Genomic DNA, 20,859 nt, shown 5'->3' on the forward strand with positions numbered 1-20,859 from the left:
TGCAAGAATGACATAATATATTTGTGAAGTTCTGAATTCATTCTTGAGACAAGATTGTATTTTTTGGCTCGATTGGAAAATGCAGAGACCGTAGAAACTAGAAACCATATTAAGGTTAGACTGATGTGAAATTTCAATTTTCTAAACCATTCTAGGTAGATCTCTGAAATTTTGTACTTTTAATTTGTAATTTTAAATTGTGTAAATTTAGGTTTTCAAAAATTGCTACTATTATGGCCAGAATTTTTGTCTACATACTTGTCAGACCTTCAGAAACAAAACTTACTATATAATTTTCCTTTTATTTTACTAAAAAAAATAATTAAAAATATTTAATGCACTAAAAGTGTTAAAAAAAGGAAAAAAAAAAATCAACTCGAGCGTAAAAAAATAGTATTAAAAATACCTTTTATTGATATTCTGGCTGATATGCATAGGCCTATATATTATCAGGCAGTACATCTCACTTGACTATATGTGACAGAGGAAGAACAATTGTTTGTACCGGTATGCATCTGAAGTCTGATTAGTGGAATAATGTAGCTAATCGGCGAAGTATGCATTGGAGGGAGAAAGGAACTGGCTACTCTACCTCATTATGTCCTGGCCTAGTTACCTCATGAGTGATGCCTTATTGGTGGCACTTATGAGATTCAAACATGTCTTCGGACATTTGACTAAACAACAGCAACAACAAAAAATATGAGTGTTAGGTATAATCCTGATAGTAAGTTTTGTTAAGAACATATTAAAAAACCTCTAATGATTATTGTAATACAGTAAACTCTATGTAAACGGTAAGGATTTTATTTCAAATATACAGAATAAAGAAATATAATTACAAAACAAACAAAGAGAAATACAAATAAAATAATACAAGCAATATGAAAAGAAGATACAGTAGTATTAACAAAATTTGAGACCGAATGAGCAGCGCTCGTGCTCGGTCGCAGTTCAGATATAATATTAAAATAAATAATAATAATAATATAAATATATAAGTAAAATAAAATAGGAACTAAAATATAATTACAGCGGCAATGGAATTATATAATATAATATTAACACTATAGAAGAATAATATCGTACGTGAAAAGTAGGACTAATATATATTTCAAAATTATAGAATACAAATATAATATAGGTTGATTAATTCATACACATAGGCTATAAATTTATGTAATCAAATTGAAGATATTAACACGTTTCTAATTTTCTTGTTATATGTTAGTGGGTTACATGTTAGAAGTTCTGGGTGTAATTTAGTTAAAGCATTGTACAACCGAGGGCCAAAATTTATGCTATGCTTTAGACCAGCAGATGTGAGACATTTAGGTTCTACTAATGTTGAATTAATATTTCGTCTTGTGTCATAATTGTGTGTCTGTAATACAAACTTATTACGATTTTTATGATAAAATTTTAACAGCGTATATTTATAAATTTGTTCAATATTAAATACATTAAATTCAGAATAAATTAATTTAGTTGGATAATCGAAACGTTTCTTCAAACAAATTTTAATTATTCGTTTTTGTAGTAAATTTAACGGACTAAGATTAATTTTTGTACTTCCACCCCAAACAATTATACCATATTGAATGATAGACTGAATAATGGCCAAATAAACATTTCGTAGAACTCTAATAGGTAAGTAGCATCGAAGATTAACGAATTTATAAATTGTTTTACGAAGCCTCTTACAAAGATAAGTAATGTGATGAGGCCATTTTAAGTTCTGATCAATAATGATACCCAGATATTTGACATACGTGGCTTCTTTCAAAGGTGGACATTTACAACTTTTGGGATCTAAACAATTTTCACTGTGTATTATTAGTCTATATTTATCGCTAAATTTTAAATTTTGAACACTGGCAGCTGTTAACGAAAAAGGAACTAAAGTTGATTTAGATATATTTAAAGAAAGGAAGTTGGAATTAAGCCATGTTTTAACAATGTTAGCACCTATATTAGCATTTCTATATGCTTCCTGCCAAGAAAAACCACTGAAAATAACTACTGTATCATCCGCATATGAATATATAGATCCATTAAATTTTTCTAAATTTATATTTAGCAGACCATTAACATATATTAGAAATAAAATAGGTCCCAAAATTGTTCCTTGCGGTACACCTATATCAATATATTTGTATTCACTAAATTGATCTTCAATTTTGGTCATTTGCCTTCTGTTACTAAAATATGATTGGAATAATTTTAAAACTATACCTCTAACTCCAATAGTATGTAGTTTGTCCAAAAGTAAATTATGATTGATAGTGTCAAAAGCTTTCCGTAGATCCAAGAAAATACCCAAACATTTGTTTCCAGTATCTAGTTCATTGATAATTTTTCCAGTAACATTAATAAGAGCATCATCAGTAGAAATATTATTGCGGAAACCAAACTGATTTTTAGAGAGGATTTTATGTTTTTCTAAATAATTTATTAATCTATTCTTTAAACATTTTTCAAGCAATTTGGAAAATGTTGGAAGTAAAGATATAGGTCTATAGTTATTTAAATTATTTTTATCTCCAGATTTGTATATTGGAATTACTAATTGTTTATGTATTTTCGCGAAATGACTTCCTAAGCTAAAACGACATAAAATAAATAAATTAGAAAAAAAAGTGTACAAAAAATCATGCACGTAGTACAAAATCTGTAGAAAGAGTAGAATTTTTAGCAATGCAAAATTTACAGTAAATTAAAGTGGAGAAAATTCACTTCAAAGTTTTGGATGATAATAATGAACCAGGTCTCTGTCTTTTTTATTTTCTAGGCATTTTGAAACGTATAGAACTTTCATATTATATACAGAACTTACCCTTATATACACTACCACGCTGTGCACATCTAACCTACACTAGTAAACAAAGGTGACTAAAAAACTATGTAAACTTATGAAAACACTATAATAGATAAATATTATTAACAAATCACTATAGACTGTAGACACTATTATAACACTAACAATAAAACTGTTAGAAACTTGCAAATATTTCTTGTATCACAAACAGAAAACAAGCATGGAAAACACGTTGTTATGGCTACTAGCAACAGGCGGAATTTTCCTTTAGACAAGAGTTGTGCTCTCCTTTGTAACTGAATGTTTTTTTTAAGGAAAGCAGCCTTTGAAGTAGGCCTAACACCTGTTGGATTCTATGAAGAAATATTTCGAGAAGTCGAGAAGCTATACTGGCTCAATCGGAAATCTAATATAATAAATAATGTATGAAATAGAGCGTAATTTCCAAAATGGTCGCAGAATTCAGAGTGGAGGGCGTGGACGGACCATTTAAATTAACAGTCAGAGCCCGCAGCCTTTTAAAAATGTGACCCTAAATAGCTGATAGACCGGTCGTATGGTCATGAAAATTGGCAGAAGACATCTTTAGACCAAAAATGAATTTTTAAAGATAAAAACAAAGAAACGATTTTTTGACCAAAATGACAAAACCTCACGTGAGTGTATCCTTGGGAACATTATACTGAAATTACCAACTTCCATATTTTTAAAGCTAAATTCACAAAATGTTTATCAGTAGTATATCTGGGTAGTAATAACACATGTACAAAATTGCGTCTTTCTATAATAAGTGGTTTTCATTTTATTAATAACTTAATAGAAAAATATTGTATTGCTTTATACAAAAAGTCCCATGCGTCACAATTTACATTATTTTAATTTATATTCACTTATATGATTCTTTATATACATTGGAACAAACATTACTATTGGAATATTCTGTACAGCGAATGGGTAAATTACTAGGAAATTTTATGGCTATTAATTTTTTATTTTTATAATAAAAATTCTAGTAATTTACTGATTAATTTTACAGCAAACCCTATAGCAAGCTTTGATTCCATGTATGTAAGGATCCATATAAGTAAAAATCACTTAAAAATAATGTCAATTGTAGTGCAAGCGCCTTTTTATATAAAGCGGTTCAATATTTTAATAAAGTAATTAATAAAATGCAAACCACGTATCATAGGCGGATACAATTTTGCACACTGGTCACTATTAAGCAGATATATCAGTGATAAAAGTTTGACGAGTCTAGCTTCGTAAGTATGGTAGTTATGGATTTCGCTGTTGTGAACTCTTAATACTAATGAACTTCGCGAAATTTCAGTACAGTGTCCCCTTATATGCGGAAGCCGAAGAGTTCGCACGAGAAATGTAGTTGCAAATGTTTGGATTTATTTTTATTTTATTTGAAACATTGTTGTTTTAATTTCTTACTTGTAATTTATTAAGTTCTTGTTGCTGTAATACCTACAACCGATACGTTTGTGAAGGAGTGTATTGAACACTTAAATGTGTATTTATGCTATTATAATTATTAAACGAAGTTTTTTTACATTAGTATGTTGACTGACAATAATGTTCTATAATGTAAGAAGATCCTTTAGAAGTTTTTGGCCTTAAAATTAAAAATATCTGAGTTTTACTTTAAATATTCCTATCCCTAGCGTGTTGAAAAGGACTAACAATGGCGGCCGACACGGTGATTACGCTACTCTGGTATATCCACGGACTCTGGCAAAATCTGTATACTTCTGCCATCTGTTGAGATGGCACAGTCTAGTATATACAGTCGCGAAGCTCAATACGTAGTGCATATTCAAACATTAGATAGTTGCTCACCACATTACAGACAATGCAAAATAGTACCGTCACAGTCTATTGTTTCTAGCACCCTCAAAACTCAAGCTTCGCGACTGTATATACTAGAATGTGGTATAACCACAGTCTAGTATATACAGTCACGAAGCTTGAGTTTATAATAGTACTAGGAACAATAGACTGTGCAGGTACTATTTTGCATTGTCTGTACTGAGGCGACAGTAGCGATCCTAGTGGTTAGCAACTATCTATGGATGCATATTTACTACGTATTGAGCTTCGTGACTGTGTATACGACACTACACACAAGACACACTCCCTGGCGGCAGCCCATCTCGCACTAATTTCTTTATTAAACTGTACAAATTGATGCAAAACTACAATCAACAACTTTATCTACGCGACAATACAACAGCGTACACATACCTTCAACAGCAACACACGAAGTCTTCTCAAATAGGCCTAACTGTCACAATTTTCTTTTCGTAGCGTTCGACTCCTCCGTGCTCACTTCAACAAGTCTCGCTTGTACCTTCCAATGTCTACATAATACAAATTATACAAGATCATTAATGCTACATTGGAGCACCAAAACTTAGATTTGTGACTAGCACCGAGCGATCAATATTGTATTATCGACGGAATTAATGCCATTAATGCTGCTATCATTAAATGAGCCGTTCAGAGCAGAAGTGGTGTAAGTCAAAATTGGATAATGAGATTTAAAGTGAAAATTCTGTGAAATGCAGCGCAAAAGACTACTAATAGTTTGAATAAATTGAATATTATTTGCTACTTTGTGCTGTATTTTACAGAATGTTTACTTTAGGCTAAACCACATTACTCATTTTTGACTTAACACCACTTCTGCTCTGAACGGCTCAAATGCACTCACAGTATTTTGCGTCACAAGCGCTGTACACACCCCGCGCTTCGAAATACGGTATGCGGCAAAACAATCGGCATGGAACTATTGCTCATCTGTTCACGTTTTCTCAGCAATGAAGTATTTGTTTGTTTATTTATTTATTTATTTATTTATTTATTTATTGTATAATTAGTTTGACGTATTTTGAATTCAGTGTTGTGTTGACTTCTGATATTATGCTTCTGAAAGCGAAGTAGAAGATGTTTATTGTCAAGCAATATTTTCGGTCATAGGGAGTGGGCCATCAGAATGGACCGAATTTGCTCCACGTTAAAGAGCAGAACCAGGACCGATTTAACAATGCGGCATCAAATAACACAACAATGTTAGCTGTGGTCGTACAGGATCAGTCTTATGTCGCCTTGCATGTTATAATGACATCTTGATTCTCAGAGTATGTTTGTAATTCCAGTCCGTATGACCGGAAATAATTCCCGACAATAAACGCCTTCTCCTCTATTGTGAGAACCATAATTGCAGCAACAGCCCCAACAGTGAATATACAATATGATAATTATCACATAATAGTACATTATGCATCGAGACTACAATGATAGTAATTAAAACGCAAGTATGTTTGTTTATGAAACGAGCGCAAGCGAGTCTCATAATTTTCATACGAGCGTCTTAATTACCATTATAGGCAAGTTTCGTACTACTTTTTATGCTCGACCATATTTCTAACTTGAAATTATTCAGAAGTATTTATTTTATTTGTATCTGAGAGAAGATCGGAAGTGACCTTGTTCATTAGTCGTGAATTGTGAGATGTGCGCAGACGCGAAAGTATTGATTTTTTCCGAGGAACAATAATATCATTGACCTTGACCTAATGCAGAGAATGTATAACCTGTAAATTGATTTAGAATTGAAAAACGAGATGACAAATTGAATTTGTTTGAATATTATTTACAATTAACGCTAATTATTATAGTAACAGAACATAACCTTCTGCGACAGTATTGGATTTCCAGCCTCCGTGACGTTTCCGTCGTCTTTCGATTGCATATCGGAGAATAATCGAAAACCTGAACTTTAATGAATAGGTGTACTTTAATGACATGCATTAAAGGACTGCTACCAGGTGTACTACATTTCGGCATGGTCGAGCATAAAATAAATAAATGCTTGGTTGTTGGGGAAACATGGACACCACATGAGCGATGATTTCAGTTTTTCCGCATACTAGGCCTAAACAAGAACCTGCCAATAATAGCGACTTAGTGCCTGTAGGTAGTCTAATCATAAGTTGATTTTCTTGTAATCAGATCTGTTTCACAATATGTACTTGCAGGCGCAACAACATGGAAGAGTGTGATGGCAAAAGCACCCCCATCAGGGAATTCTACAGAGGCACCAACGTGTTCATAACTGGATGTACGGGATTCATGGGCAAAGTTCTGGTGGAGAAATTGTTACGAAGCTGTCCGCACATCGCCAAACTCTTCCTTATGTTGCGCAGTAAGAAAGGCAAGGACTGGCAGACGCGGCTGGACGAGACTTTTCAAGATGTTGTAAGTTCATTAAAACTTCCTCACCATTTGATCCAAGGTCGTAGGTTAAAATTCAGGACGTTAAAAATCTAGCATTTCAACGATTCTGCTGTCTTTAATAAACCTAAACGACGGACACCCGATAGAAATATTAATACGATCCACACATGAAGAAACTGAATTGATACGAAACGCGTGAAATTTGTAAAAAGGTTTCTGTTACGTTATTTGAAACTAACTCCTTAAATGTATATTAATAATATTGGATAACCGAAAGAGACCTCTAAGTTAGGGTTGCTATATGTCTCGGTTTCGAGTGTTGGAAAAGTGTCCCGGCTGGTTTGATAAAAATCCCGGATTTAGAAAATATATACATTTTACGATAATATTATGTAATTTCCACTATGAAATGTATTTGAAATTTCCGCTTCAGCCACCATATTAAAAGTCGACTGTTATTAATCGATTGGAAACTTGACTACAATCACTTTGGTTTAAATTTATCGACTAGTGTCGGAAAGCTATCGAATGAGATTCGTTACACTATGATTATTATTATTTAATACCGTGACTATGTCTTGAAAACGTAAAACTAAATTTAAACACGAGTATTCAGCAGAATTCCCAACAATTATTAAGAGAGGTCGCAACGAGTATGAAGCGGAAGTAAATTCTGCAGATAGCTTTAACTGAAATTATTTTTATTGTTAGAGAAAGAACAGATTTCCATTCTTTTAAAAATATCACAAGTGCGGTGTTCTAAAAAAATATATTTGTTCACGGTTGCTACTTTTCAATTTCACTTGGAGGGTAAAGTGATATCACAGATCACATTGTTATGATTAAACACAGAAATGCCTTAATTCAGCGTCCTCCAGTAAGCAACTAACTACTTATTTTGCCATCAGTAAGTGCGAAGAAAAACACGTAGGTTCAGTAGCTGCTCCAGAAGCAACGTTTGCTTTCCACTCAGTCAGACACCACCATTGCTACAACTCCATCATATGTAGAAGGAAGTTGTTTTTAGAAATGTCCCATGATTCAAACATAGCAAGAACCAAAACAAGCTATCGTAAATAATGTAATTTCTTCTCTTACACAGGAAGAACTGAAAGAGAATCTTTCAGAATCAGACTTTATGGCCATCAGTACAGATGCCAGTAATCACAAATATCTATATCCTATGATAGTGCAGTTTTTTGATAAAGTTGAGAACATTCAATCAAAACGGTAGATATAATCGAATGTCATAAATGGAAATTCTGATACAGTCTCTGTGTTGGAATGTAGGCTTTCATGGCTGGCGTTGATAGGATGCGTATTTTCCGGGCTAGAGGGCCTTGGTCTGTCGGTGTTACAACCAAACGTTTCGTCCACTACTCCGGTGGACATCTTCAGTGGCGTGGTACACGTATGCGGAGAGATCTGCTGTGTGTATCAGGGACTGGCATTGAGACAGAATGAATGAATGAATGAGGGGGGAAGTGGGAGGAGAAACTTTAAAGGTACGTGAAAACACGTTCTTGCAAGGGGGGAGTTGGGGCCGTGAAAAAACTGAATATGTGAGCTCCAAGCCTCTTGGCCACTTGTCTCACTTCGGGTTACTGGTAGCACGTCGATATTTAAGGTGTGGGGCTGTTGTTGCTAGTCGTTGTCGCCGCGGTCCGCACTAGTGGCTTCGGTGTTCTGATTGTTTGTCGTAGTGTCTAATTGTCGGATGTATAAATGTATTTTTATATAATAACAATACATCAAACCCCTTCTCCGACAATTAGGCACTACGACAAACAATCAGTTAAATATCGACGTGCTACCAGTCTCAATGCCAGTTCCTGATACACACAGCAGATCTCTCCGCACACGTGTACCACGCCACTGAAGATGTCCACCGGAGTAGTGGACGAAACGTTTGGTTGTAAAACCGACAGACCACGGCCCTCTAGCCTGGAAAATACGCATCCAGTCTCTGTGTTGTTCACAATATTATGAAGCAGAACAACATTGAAGGTAAAATATCTTCCTTCTGGAGGGGGGACAACACTAATACAAATATTGGGGATCTAAGTAGAAGATGTGAAAATAATGTTTTTAACAAATTGATATGTAAACTGTGTAGATCAATTATTGTAGGGGCTGGGCGTCCAGGCCATATTTTGTACAATTCTTTGCAGGCTGGTGCTGACAATCTCTCTGTAGATGTTCGTACTATAATATTGTGAAAGTATATAATTACTTTTCAATATATACTAGATGGGTAAGTCTCTTCTCAGCAATTGAAATATTTTTACAGCCATTAAACTCATATTTCATGGCACAAGACAAATGTCCTGTTCTTTTGAAATCCTTCTTCTCTAGTGAAGTTGGGGAGGCTTATTTCTGGTTTATTATGGCACACATGAGCTTGTTTCAAGGTCCATTGCAAGGATTGAGATGAAAAAGATTTCAGTGAATGAGGTTAAAATAATACTGTTGCATGTAATTGACACTTTGAAACCAAGAAAGGATGGTGGTTTTGTTAGAACTAAGGTTACAGATTTATTGATAGATCTGCCAGATTGACAGTATGTAAAATTTCATAATGAATGTGTGTCTTTCAATGATTCTGTCATTGATTATCTACTGAAATGGAGTGAGCCTCCAACTGATTTGATTGGATAATTTTGTAGAAGCCAGCTGTATGGGCTGATATTGAAAAAAATTTAAATAATTGAATGACAAGATTACTTGCAAATTGAATGAAAGTAGTTTGTTTGGTCAGGCAGTAATATTAAAATATTTTGCCACAGAAAACGAAACAAATAGAGAATCTACCAATTCATTAGCTAGTAAGAAGTTGGCAATGTACTTCAAAAGTTGTGTCTCAGAAGAACAGTATTCTGAGCTCTTAAAAATTGTCCAGTTTTACTTTTCTCTCCCTGGGCATAATGCTAATGTAGAGAGGGCATTCTCCTTAATGAACGTTCACTGGACTGAAGACAGGAGCAGATTAAGTTTTGGCATCAAAAAGGGCAATTCTTGATATTCAATACAATATGTCAAACATTAGTATTGTAATGAATTATATAAACTGATTACAAGTAGAAAAATATATTTTTATATAATAACAATACAGCAAAATACAGCGTACAATAATTTATACATTTATTTCTGCAGATATTAACCACGTCATTTTCAAATGATACTCTGCTTTCAGATATTTGATCGATTAAAGAAAGAGGTTCCTGATTTCGAACAGAAGATAACAATTGTCTCTGGAGACTGTCAGGCAGAACAACTTGGGCTAAGTTCTTCTGATCGTCGTCTGATTATAGAGGAAGTGGATATAGTGTTTCATGTAGCGGCAACAGTGAGGTTTGACGAAAAACTGAATATTTCTTTCAACACAAACGCAAAAGCCACGGAGGACATTCTGGACTTGGCGCACGAAATGAAGAAACTGAAGGTATGTTTCCATAGAAATAACAGAGTCTGACCTTATTAATCTACAACACGGATGAAAAATTATTGACAGTGAAACCTTCGTTCCGGAGGATTTGATTTGCATGCGTCTTCTATTTAAATTACTTTTAGGAATATTTATATTCGATTTATAGACGTACTTGTGTAACAAACAATTTTCAATTATAGCTTCCAATGTTTAAACAACAGATTTTGAAGAGCAGTAGTCCAACTATATCCTATCAAACAATTAGATAGATAATTGAACGAAACAGATTGCACCGATCAATCAGTCAGTCAATCAATCAAACAATCAATCAATCAATCAATCAATCAATCAATCAATCAATCAATCAATCAATCAATCAATCAATCAATCAATCAATCAATCAATAAGTCAGTCAGTCAGTTAATCATACAAGAGCCAGAGTCAATTGCAACAGCAGACAAAATAATTATTTAATTATCTCTTGCTAATTCCAAAATAGTCCACTTATTAGAAGCTGGTAACCAGCTGCTGAAACCGTTAGCCCTGTGAACTCACAGTTTATTTATTTCCTCTGCGCTTAAATTGACGTTTCATTATTAACAGAGACAAGGTGTCTATGAGCTCCAAGCTTGTGGATGAATGAATGAGGAATCATGAATTATTGAGTGAATGAATGGATGAATGAACGAATAAATGAATGGATGAATTAATTAATGATTTCATGAACGAATGAATTAATTAATGAATTAAATGATGAATGGATTGATGGATTGATGAATGAATGGGTGTATGAATGAATGAATAAATTGATGAATGGATGGGAGTATGAATCAATGGATGAATGAATTAATGCATGGACGGATGAATGAATAAATCAATGAGTTGATTAATGAGATAAGTGGGCGGAAAACAATTAATTTTGCACTTCCATATGAAAAAACATTCGAGAATTCTGAAAGGGAAAGCCGAAAATGAACGTAACCTAATAACTGCCACATGATGAGCAGAACAACAATAATTGGGCAGAATCGAAGAATTTGTTAAAAGCTTTGGTAGCGATTTGAGAGCTGGGGTAGAATGAGAATAGTTTCCTTTTAAGTATTTACTTTTTGAAGGTAGATTAATTCCTACATTATTTTAGATTTTAGATTGGGGATATCAACCTGAGCTACTTCAAACTGGTATTTATTTATTGTCCTCGAAAGAGAATGGATTTGTGCCATTGCGCTTTCTATACGAGCGACACTCGAGTAAGCTCGCCTTACAGATCCGAAGGAAACATGCTAAAACCAAGGCTACGATTCAGAAAGCTTTAATTCGGAAAATGCCGAAATTATGTGGAATGGGAGGTGCAGATTCATGTCCCATTTCTTTTAAGGATCAACCCGACATTTTTCTTAGCGCCTTAGGATAAACACCAGACAGTGTGAGTTATTTCAATTTAGAAGTGTAGCGAGTTGGCTGTGAGATGATTTTAACTATAGCCTAATCGTCTCTGAGGGCATTATGTGAGGTAGGGTGTTTATTCTTCTTCCAAGCCTGTAAATACTGTATACTCGTATATGAATGAATGAAAAGAGCTAAAAAGGAGGAATTATCACTAAAAAATCGTGTTCTTGCAGAGTGAGCTCCTAGCCTAAAGGTCACTTGTCTCACTTCGTTCACACTGTCCCACATGTGCCGAAAGAATCGTCAATTAGTTGAATGTTAAGTGGCTGAGCAGTTAAGCCAGCCGGGCACGAGTACGTGCAGCAGCATAGACAGCTACGGGCTATTCCATATGAAATCGGACAAAATTGCAGAAAATTTTACCTCGCATTCAAAAAAACAGAGGTGCGTCTGTCATTGAAAAGCCTTCACTTGTCAAGCCTAATTGCGGGTGAAAAGATCCCCGACTAGTATTACTTATAATTTTATGGAGCGTCAAATTAATCGTACTTTCGTAAAATTTTTAGTTTTGGAAGAATTATGCTCAGAGACATTTAGTGGCAGTGTTTCCAAAAGCATCTCTTTTTAAAGCAGACTCAGGGAGTAATATAATGACTTTGGAGGAATTTTTTAAAAATTATTATTCACTTGACTATGCATATTTGTTTATATTACTATTTTTCTTGACGAAATAGCTAAAAAATAAAAATACGACAATATGGGAGACTTAATGTAGAAAAAAAAAACACAATTTACAGATCCTTCATTTTCTTTGGGTAAGGGTGGAAAATAAAATAAAGAAAAGAATTCTCGTGAATTTCTTCGCCGCGAGGCTCCATCCCACAGCAAGCTGAGCGAGCGCGTAGTTGGCCAACGCTAGCAGCTCGTAAGTTCCGTCATGCGTGTAGTTCACGCATTCGAAAACAACTGGAAATGAAAGATGTATTTCTCTGAATACTAAAATAATTTTAATACAGATATAACATAATCACTACACTAACCTGTTACTGTTTACTGATGGTTACGATTAGTATAATGTTTGGTTTTAAGACAATACGTAATCAGTATCTTACCTTAATATAGCAGTTTTTTTTTTAATTTGCTGCAACACAATAAAGGAAATCTCTCAAACACTGGAATTGAATAACCACTGTCACCTTGTAATAATACATACAGAAGATTGGCAGGTGGGTCACGTATTCGTCTCATTCCTTGTGTTGTGACAACCAGCTGTTTCAAGACAACTCAAGGCCAGCTGATATGAATATTCTGGCTCCTCTCACATCTGCGCATGACGCTTGCAGGGAGCACGTATTTTTATAGCGAGATTTGAAATATTTTTATTTTAAGGCTTTTCATTTTAAATAGCTTTAAAAATTGTATAGTTTTTGTCTCAACAGTAACTAACATTATAATATTTTATATCCATACATTTTTGGCCGTAACTTGCTATAAATCACAAAAAAAAAAATATATATATATATATATCCATAATTTCCACAAACAATAAAATGTATGTGATATACCCCATTAATACTCTTAGATGTGCACTACAAAATTAGGTATAACTTATGTTTTTATTTCGAAGTCAGACGTAATTGAAAGTAAGAATAAAAGAAAAAATACTCTAAATTTTAAGGAATTTTATCTGAAAAACTACTGAGCTAAAGAAAGTCAAAATTTGTACATTTAATAATTTCCACATACTAAACCTCTGTACGAATATTCAGACAATTCTGATATGTCATGGTATTTCGTTGTCCGATTTGATAAGGAATAGCCCCTACTGTAGCTGCATCCCACTGCAGCATAGACAGCTACTACAGCTGCAACACACAGGATCCCCCGCCCACTAGTGGAGTGAAGGAAAACGCAGCACCACTAAAGCCAAGTCCCCGATGCCTGCTAGAGTTTTAAGAAGCTCCTCTAATGCCAAGCCTGTTGCCAAAGGAAGATAAGTAAACGAGAGAATATGTAAATCCGAACTGTAGGTTGTACTGGTGGGTGATAGGTCCGTGGCCTATTTCTTTCTGGGCCCATCTCTACATTTATCTTAAAGCCTTAGGAAAATCAGAAGCAGGATGAGCGGGCCCAATTTGGGAGACTCAGCGAATTGGTGCATTTGTAGTCAGTATAAGATTAATAAATAGATACGAATTGTTTGGAAAAGATATACCGTGTCCGAAATGGAACCTACCGATAAAGAAATGAACTAACTAGATATCCATAAAAATTAAATAAGGCCAGCTTGCACTAAAATATAGAGAAAGTCAACAAGTTTTTATGTCGTGAAACTGGCGAACCTGCTATTCGTATTGTTGCGTATATATAGATTGTTTTCCAAAATGGCTCCATTCACACCGCAAGAAAATGTGCAGTGTTGTTATTGGTCAGTAGAGTTCAAGTTTCCGGTTACAGTTCAGCGGAGATTTCGTGAAAAATACGGCCGTGCACCTCCTGATAGGCACCACCATTGTTCAGTAGCACAAACATTTTCTAGAAAATGGAGACTTTCAGCGACATGATGGCGGAAACGTTTCACGTGTGTGGCTATGGTAATTGCCACAATTGCAGGATCTGGGGTTTTGAGAATCCTCGTGTTATTTTTCAACGACGCATTGGTCGTGGTGGTGCTATTGCATAGCCCCACGATCTCCTGATCTTACACAATTGGCCTTTTTTCTTTGGGGATTCGTGAGAGACTGTGTCTACAACACCAGAATGGATAGCCTTCAAGTGTTACGTCAAAGGATTATCTACACAGTAAGATCTGTAACACCGCAGATGTTACACAAAGTCTGGAGAGATATTGAATACAGCTTAGATATGTTTCGTGCTACTAGAGGGGGACATGTTGAGATTTACTGATGGTGACATAAACTTGTTGTGTTGATTAATATTCTCCCCTAATTTGTTTTTGTGTGTCGTAACTAAGGAATAAATTATTTAGAATCTTTATCGGTAGGTTTCATTTCGGATATGGTGTACATTAAATTTTAGGGTCATAATCTCTTGTAAAACCAGGCATGGGATACGTTTGTGTAGAATGGCTGTGAGAGAGATTGGAAGTGGGTCTGATTTCTACCCTCGTTGTGACGATTGATTACGTCAGTTGTTGCAATCATTCTTAATACCGGATGACGGGCGAGCCATGCGCCGAGTCCAGTCTGAATGAGATATTAGTGCAAATACTTATCTGTCCATTGTTAAACGTTTAAACGCAAGTCTCTTGTTTCAATGTAGACCTTTGTCCTTTTTTATTTGTGAACTTCGTTTGCCTTCACGCGGCATGAATGTAGATTATATGTTTTCAAACTTTTCCTACTTTGGAAGAGTGAATCAAATTCACGGGTTTATCATTTCTTGTACTGTTATGCAGTCTGATCACGGCTGTATGGCATAATATTTTGTATAACTACCACTGAACCATATGTATTTGTTTTAGGCTCTGATATTAGTATCAACTGCTTATAGCAATTGTCATCTACCAGACATAGAAGAGAAACTATACACTTATCCATATACATACAACAATATGAAAGCCATTGTAAATAGTGGAAATGACAAAATCCTGGACGCAGTTACAAAAATGTGAGTGTGCCTGCAAATCGTTTTACTTTAAGGTATTTTGTACGATTTCTAAATTGTAATTTAAATTATTTTATTTATTTGTTTTGGAATACATATGTTATTTGTCATCACTTACATAGTATTTCTCCTGAATAATATTTCAGAATTTCCGATATGGAAATTTCTACCAAAAATATCTCAAACAAATAGTTATTTTGAAAAAAAAACAGCTCTAAGCAGCAGGATTATAATGGATAATTAATTATTTCAGAAATACGAGGCATTAAAACCCATTAGTGACGAAATATTTCACCTTCACTTTTTTCACATGGTTTACCTAATTTGGTACGAATACATCGGAATCTATCCGAAATAATCAGTTTTTTTCAACAATGTAGTGTAAATTCTTGGTTTTTATGAACCGACGCATGCGACGTGCGAGGCCCGCCTCGCACAAATCCGGACTACACGAGAGATAGTGAGTGGTTTCTATAACTGCGAGATGCGAGGTCTGCGCACCTCGCAGCCATAGAAACCACTCACTATCTGTCGTGTAGTCCTAATTTGTGCGAGGCGGGCCTCGCACTCTATAATAAAAGTTATTCATTACAATAATTATTACATTAGATTATTTGTCATAAATTTAATGCCATTCTTCATGTTCATAGTACCTGAGATACCATGGTAAATTGATTATTTTCTTTTTTTTTTTTTTTACAGTTCGGTACAAATTATATAAATACTGATGTTTATCTATGAGCAATTGACTATATTAAGATAAATTAAGGAAAATAAAACAAACACTGAAACAAATATTATTTGTCTAAGTGATATTGCATTAGAAAGAGGCGTAGAAACTGTAATAAACTTGTGGAATGTTTTCACAGCTCAAAAGAGACTTAAATATTGCTTCTTTCGAACAGAAATGAAATCGAACGATTGATTTTGAGTAGCCTTTGGAAAAAGTCTACAGGGATGATTTTCCTTGCTGGAAAGCAACTCCGAATAACTCTTTTTATCTAGGAACTCTGAAGAAGAAAAATCTATTAAATACGCCGTTCAAAATATGGTTATCAACAAATGGGAGATAAGAGTCATATTCGAAAGGCAGTAGTTCCCAATATTATTCTGCGACAAACTTTAGATTCCTCATTTTCCTTTTTATCATTCATTTTGCATATAGGCTTATAGCCTAAGTTTTTGCTAGTATTATTATTGGTTGTTCCATTGATGGTCATTTTACTAACCGCGTATCTATTTCCGTCTGAACATTTGAGTTTAGATAATTAATTAGTATGAAATACTACTTTAGCGTATATATTTAATTAATATAATAGTTAAATAAACAATAAAGCATTCCAAAATTATTATGAAATGTAATTTTCAGGAGCTTTCTTATCACAGGTATCGTACATGGGATTAAGCCTAAAAAATATTTATTTTTAGAAAGTAAAATGAAGAGCACACGGTTATAATATTGCTTATGTGTAATTAAATATGTTACATCATAAGCTGTTACAACTAAAAAATGTACATACTGTATTAGTGATGACAGTTATATGTTTGTTTATAACCAAATTTAAGAAGACTGCAATGTAGGAAAAGTGAGAATTAATTATTTGAAGACTGTTACATCTTAACATTTAACAGTGCTTTTAAACAATGAATGCAAGATGAATAGAATTTTACAGCGGAAGACAGTTGTATCTCTTCATGTAACAGTAATCTGGGATAAGGAATACAAAAAAGCAACTTATCCAAAATCGAAGACCGTTGTAACTCTACATGTAACGCTATTAACCACCTGAAACCATTAAAACTAGCAAAGCACTGAGTTATACCGAAATGTAACACTAGTCGCTCTTCCGTCAATTCCCCAATACAAAACCGAAGAGCGCTTTCTGCGCCTATTTGACGAATCTAGAGATACAACATTAATTCAGATTGTAGAATACGTTTTTCTGCATACGAAAATGGTGTTCTCTCAAAATCGAAAATTTCATAGATGTAATACTCTTCTAGTGGGGGTGCGATAGATACAGGATGTGACTATATGGTCACGCTTACCCTATACATGTACACTTAACGGCATAAAGAATGGGGCGCCGACAATTTCTAAGTTCCACATATGAACATTGCGCATGCTCGTCTCGTCAAACCCGCAGTTCACCAGGTAACACATAATTAAAGCATTTAAATTTTGCTGTATTTTGTTTAAGAGTCTAAAATATGTTATAAAATCGAATGGAGGGTTGATTCTAGATACAACAGGGCCTTTGAAGAGTGAAATAATAATAAAATTGATAAATACAAAATCAACCGAAGCTAATATGAACAGGAAAACCACGTATTATGCCGAAACAATTTTAACAGTCTCAGGAGCGTAAGTCGTAACAGCATTGGTCTATTGAACGAGTTAATAGTAGTAGCTTAAGTTTCGAATCTCCCGCTATCTTCTTTTTTTAATTACAAATTTGCCATCATATATGTCTCGCAAAGCTATATTTATGTGGCAACATCTCATAGAATATGCCCAAACTCTAATAAAAAATAAATCTCCTTTTCTCCTCGAAGCAATACTCCTGCCTGTTAATAAAACGTTCTGTCTCGTCATTACGTTTGAAGATCGCAGAGAGACAACAATTTCGTCAACAAGTCATTGCCCTGGTTCGCGTAGGTTTTCCTGCGTTGATGGCGGCCGGAGAGACTGGAGTCCCATTGTCAACTGCTAAGCGGTGAGGTAATTGTTTATCGAAAATGGTGAAGTTGTGAATCGTCCCATTCGTGGTCGCGCATCTCTACAAGAGAAGAAGACGCCATGTTATTGACAGAAGTTGACAACCACCTCTTTAGACCTGCTTCTCAACTCAAGATGGCGTCAAACTTTCCAAGTTCCCCACACATCGTGAGGAGACGTTTTAGAGAGCGTGGCATACGGTGTCGTTGAGCTGTGAGGAGAAAACATTTGATGATGGCGCATGCCGTGGAACATCTAGCGTATGCTACTCTCCAACAGGACTTTAATTGGAGAAATGTCCTTTTCTCCATTAGCAACGATGGTCCTGCCCTAGTTTATCATATGGATAGCCACCGATACGATGAACGCATCGTGAGACGACTTAACAGGTCGAGTCGCGTGAGCGTCGCGTGTTGGGGTGGTGTCATAGGATGGGGCAGGACTTCTGGAACGCATCCACAGTTGGTTTACGGTAGAAGTCTACGAACACATTTTGGCAAATGTAATGATTCCTTCCACCCGAGAACGATATCTAAAAGGAACACTTTTCTTCCAGCAGGAAAATCACCCGGTACACAACGTAAACTGGATTCAAAGATGGTTTACGAGGATGCCAGATGTCGATCTGGTCAACTGGTCTCCAAAATCACCAGATATGAATCCGACTTAAAATCTGTGTGCTACAGTCAAATGGATCCTACGCTTTAATTGGGCAGAATAACTACCCGTTCGGTCAGCTGACGAATTGTGGCACACAAAGTTCTAGATGCGTGGGAGGAAGTGCCCATGAATTTAGACCTGTTCCATAAAATTTTTGACTCCATGCCGAACAGAATGAGGGCAGTTTTTGACGCAGGTTGTTTGTGGATGAAATACTAATCCCCACTACAGGCAATTTTTGTTAATATATTAACAAATTGTTTCTTTTTTATTTATTTATTTATTTATGTTTGATATGCGTCCGGCTTTTTAGGATGCGAAACAAGTATTTTTGTTGATACAGACCAGCTCTCGCCTATTAATATCTCACAGGTGATGAGCAAGGATAACGAAGTTTATGAACAAATGCTATTTCAGATTTAAAGTAATAAATTAATTAAAAACTAAATTAAAAATAAATAATTTTACCGTACCGGGAGGCGAACTCACAACTTTGGTACGTCGTGGTTGACTACATTGTAAACGGACGATTTTCAATGAAGAGACACCACAGCAATACCTTGAAGTGCAGTGCGTTTACACGAGTAAACCGCGCAATAGAACTCAGCATTTCTATCGACCAAGAGTCGGCCCATTCTTTTTGCCGTAAGTTAACAGTTATATAAAATTTGTTACGTGGTAAAATAGATTTAAAAATTTCACAATAAACATAAATAACAAAAGCTATTGAAAAAATCATAAATGCAAACAATATGGAATGCACCATTTCCAAGAATAAATTAATTGAGCAAGGCTTCTCAGTGGTGAATCCCTCGACCGGCCTAAATAATAAAGTGAATCTAATTTGTGGCATGAGAATCTTTTGATGAATTTCTTACAAATAAATATCAGTGTTGATTACTCTACCTTAAGTTTAAGAACACGATTACGAAATTCTGAATATTTTTAATTTCTTCGGCCCTGGCAACAGTTTTAACATCTGCTTATTCCCACATCGCTCTTGATTAGAGCGAAATGCTAGTGGAGTTTGATGTCTCCCCTTCACATTTACAAGTTCGGTAGCGTTACTAAATAACTTCATGTATTTTAGGGTTCATTCGTCTTTTCGGCTGTTGTACGGAAGGAAACAGCAATCTTATGAAACCTTTAAAATTATATGTTCTGATTTTCGTTGTGTTGAGGAAATACGAATTTAAACAAAAATCTGTTTTGACGATATTCATTCCTCCATATTTGCCGTTGCGTTGCAATCATCACAGTGGTTCACTGATATTCTAGTTTCAGCGCTAAACCAGTGTTGGTTTATTTGTTTTTTTTTAGAACAATATGTAATACTCACAAGGAGTTAAGTGTAAATATTCCGTTTATTTCTTTCGCAGCTTACTAGAAGACTGGCCCAACATATACACTTTTACTAAAGCCATCGCAGAAGATTTAATGCGGGAGAAAGGAATCGGTCTTCCAGTTGGAATCTTCAGGCCAGCCATAGGTCAGCAGCTTTTCCATCTGTATTTCTAACTTTCAAGTTTTCCTTTCCTTAAGATGTTCAAAACAGGCTCAACAATTTGCAAATGCTATTATCTTTTCTTATATTGTAGAAGGTTTCAAAAGTAGGGCGTAACTGCAATTAAAATTGGACGAAGTGTCTTTGGATAAAAATTCAAACACGTCAAAACTTACATTTAGAAAAATATTCTTTTTTATTGACACAAAATATTTTATCGAATAATATTGTGCGAGTTTTGACGTCATTGAAGAGAATTTTAAATGACACCCTACATAATTTTAATGTAATCTAAAAGCGAGTTTTTTATATCTCACGCTCTACTCCATTTTATTGAGAATTACTACTGTTATGGTAACTTTGACAAAAATTTAATTCTTTGAACATTTTGTTAGCCCTTGTATTATAAAGACAGTTTTATTGATGAAATCAATATAAATTAAGCTCTTAACAGATATCGAGGGAAT

At 34.8% G+C, this 20,859-nt stretch overlaps 1 protein-coding gene across 2 annotated transcripts in view; it reads left to right on the forward strand.

Annotated features, from left to right (window-relative positions):
* The window catches only part of LOC138706225 (fatty acyl-CoA reductase wat-like), a 335,996-nt gene that overhangs the window by 288,915 nt on the left and 26,222 nt on the right, over positions 1-20,859 (forward strand). For both annotated transcript variants that reach the window (XM_069835267.1, XM_069835268.1), the window contains 4 exons: positions 6,868-7,087; positions 10,260-10,508; positions 15,367-15,512; positions 20,268-20,377. In XM_069835267.1, coding sequence (XP_069691368.1) covers positions 6,878-7,087; positions 10,260-10,508; positions 15,367-15,512; positions 20,268-20,377 — 715 coding nt within the window. In that variant the 5' untranslated portion in view covers positions 6,868-6,877. The remainder of the gene's footprint in view (positions 1-6,867; positions 7,088-10,259; positions 10,509-15,366; positions 15,513-20,267; positions 20,378-20,859) is intronic.

The sequence above is a fragment of the Periplaneta americana genome, chromosome 9, assembly GCF_040183065.1.
Source record: "Periplaneta americana isolate PAMFEO1 chromosome 9, P.americana_PAMFEO1_priV1, whole genome shotgun sequence".
Lineage (NCBI taxonomy): Eukaryota > Metazoa > Arthropoda > Insecta > Blattodea > Blattidae > Periplaneta > Periplaneta americana.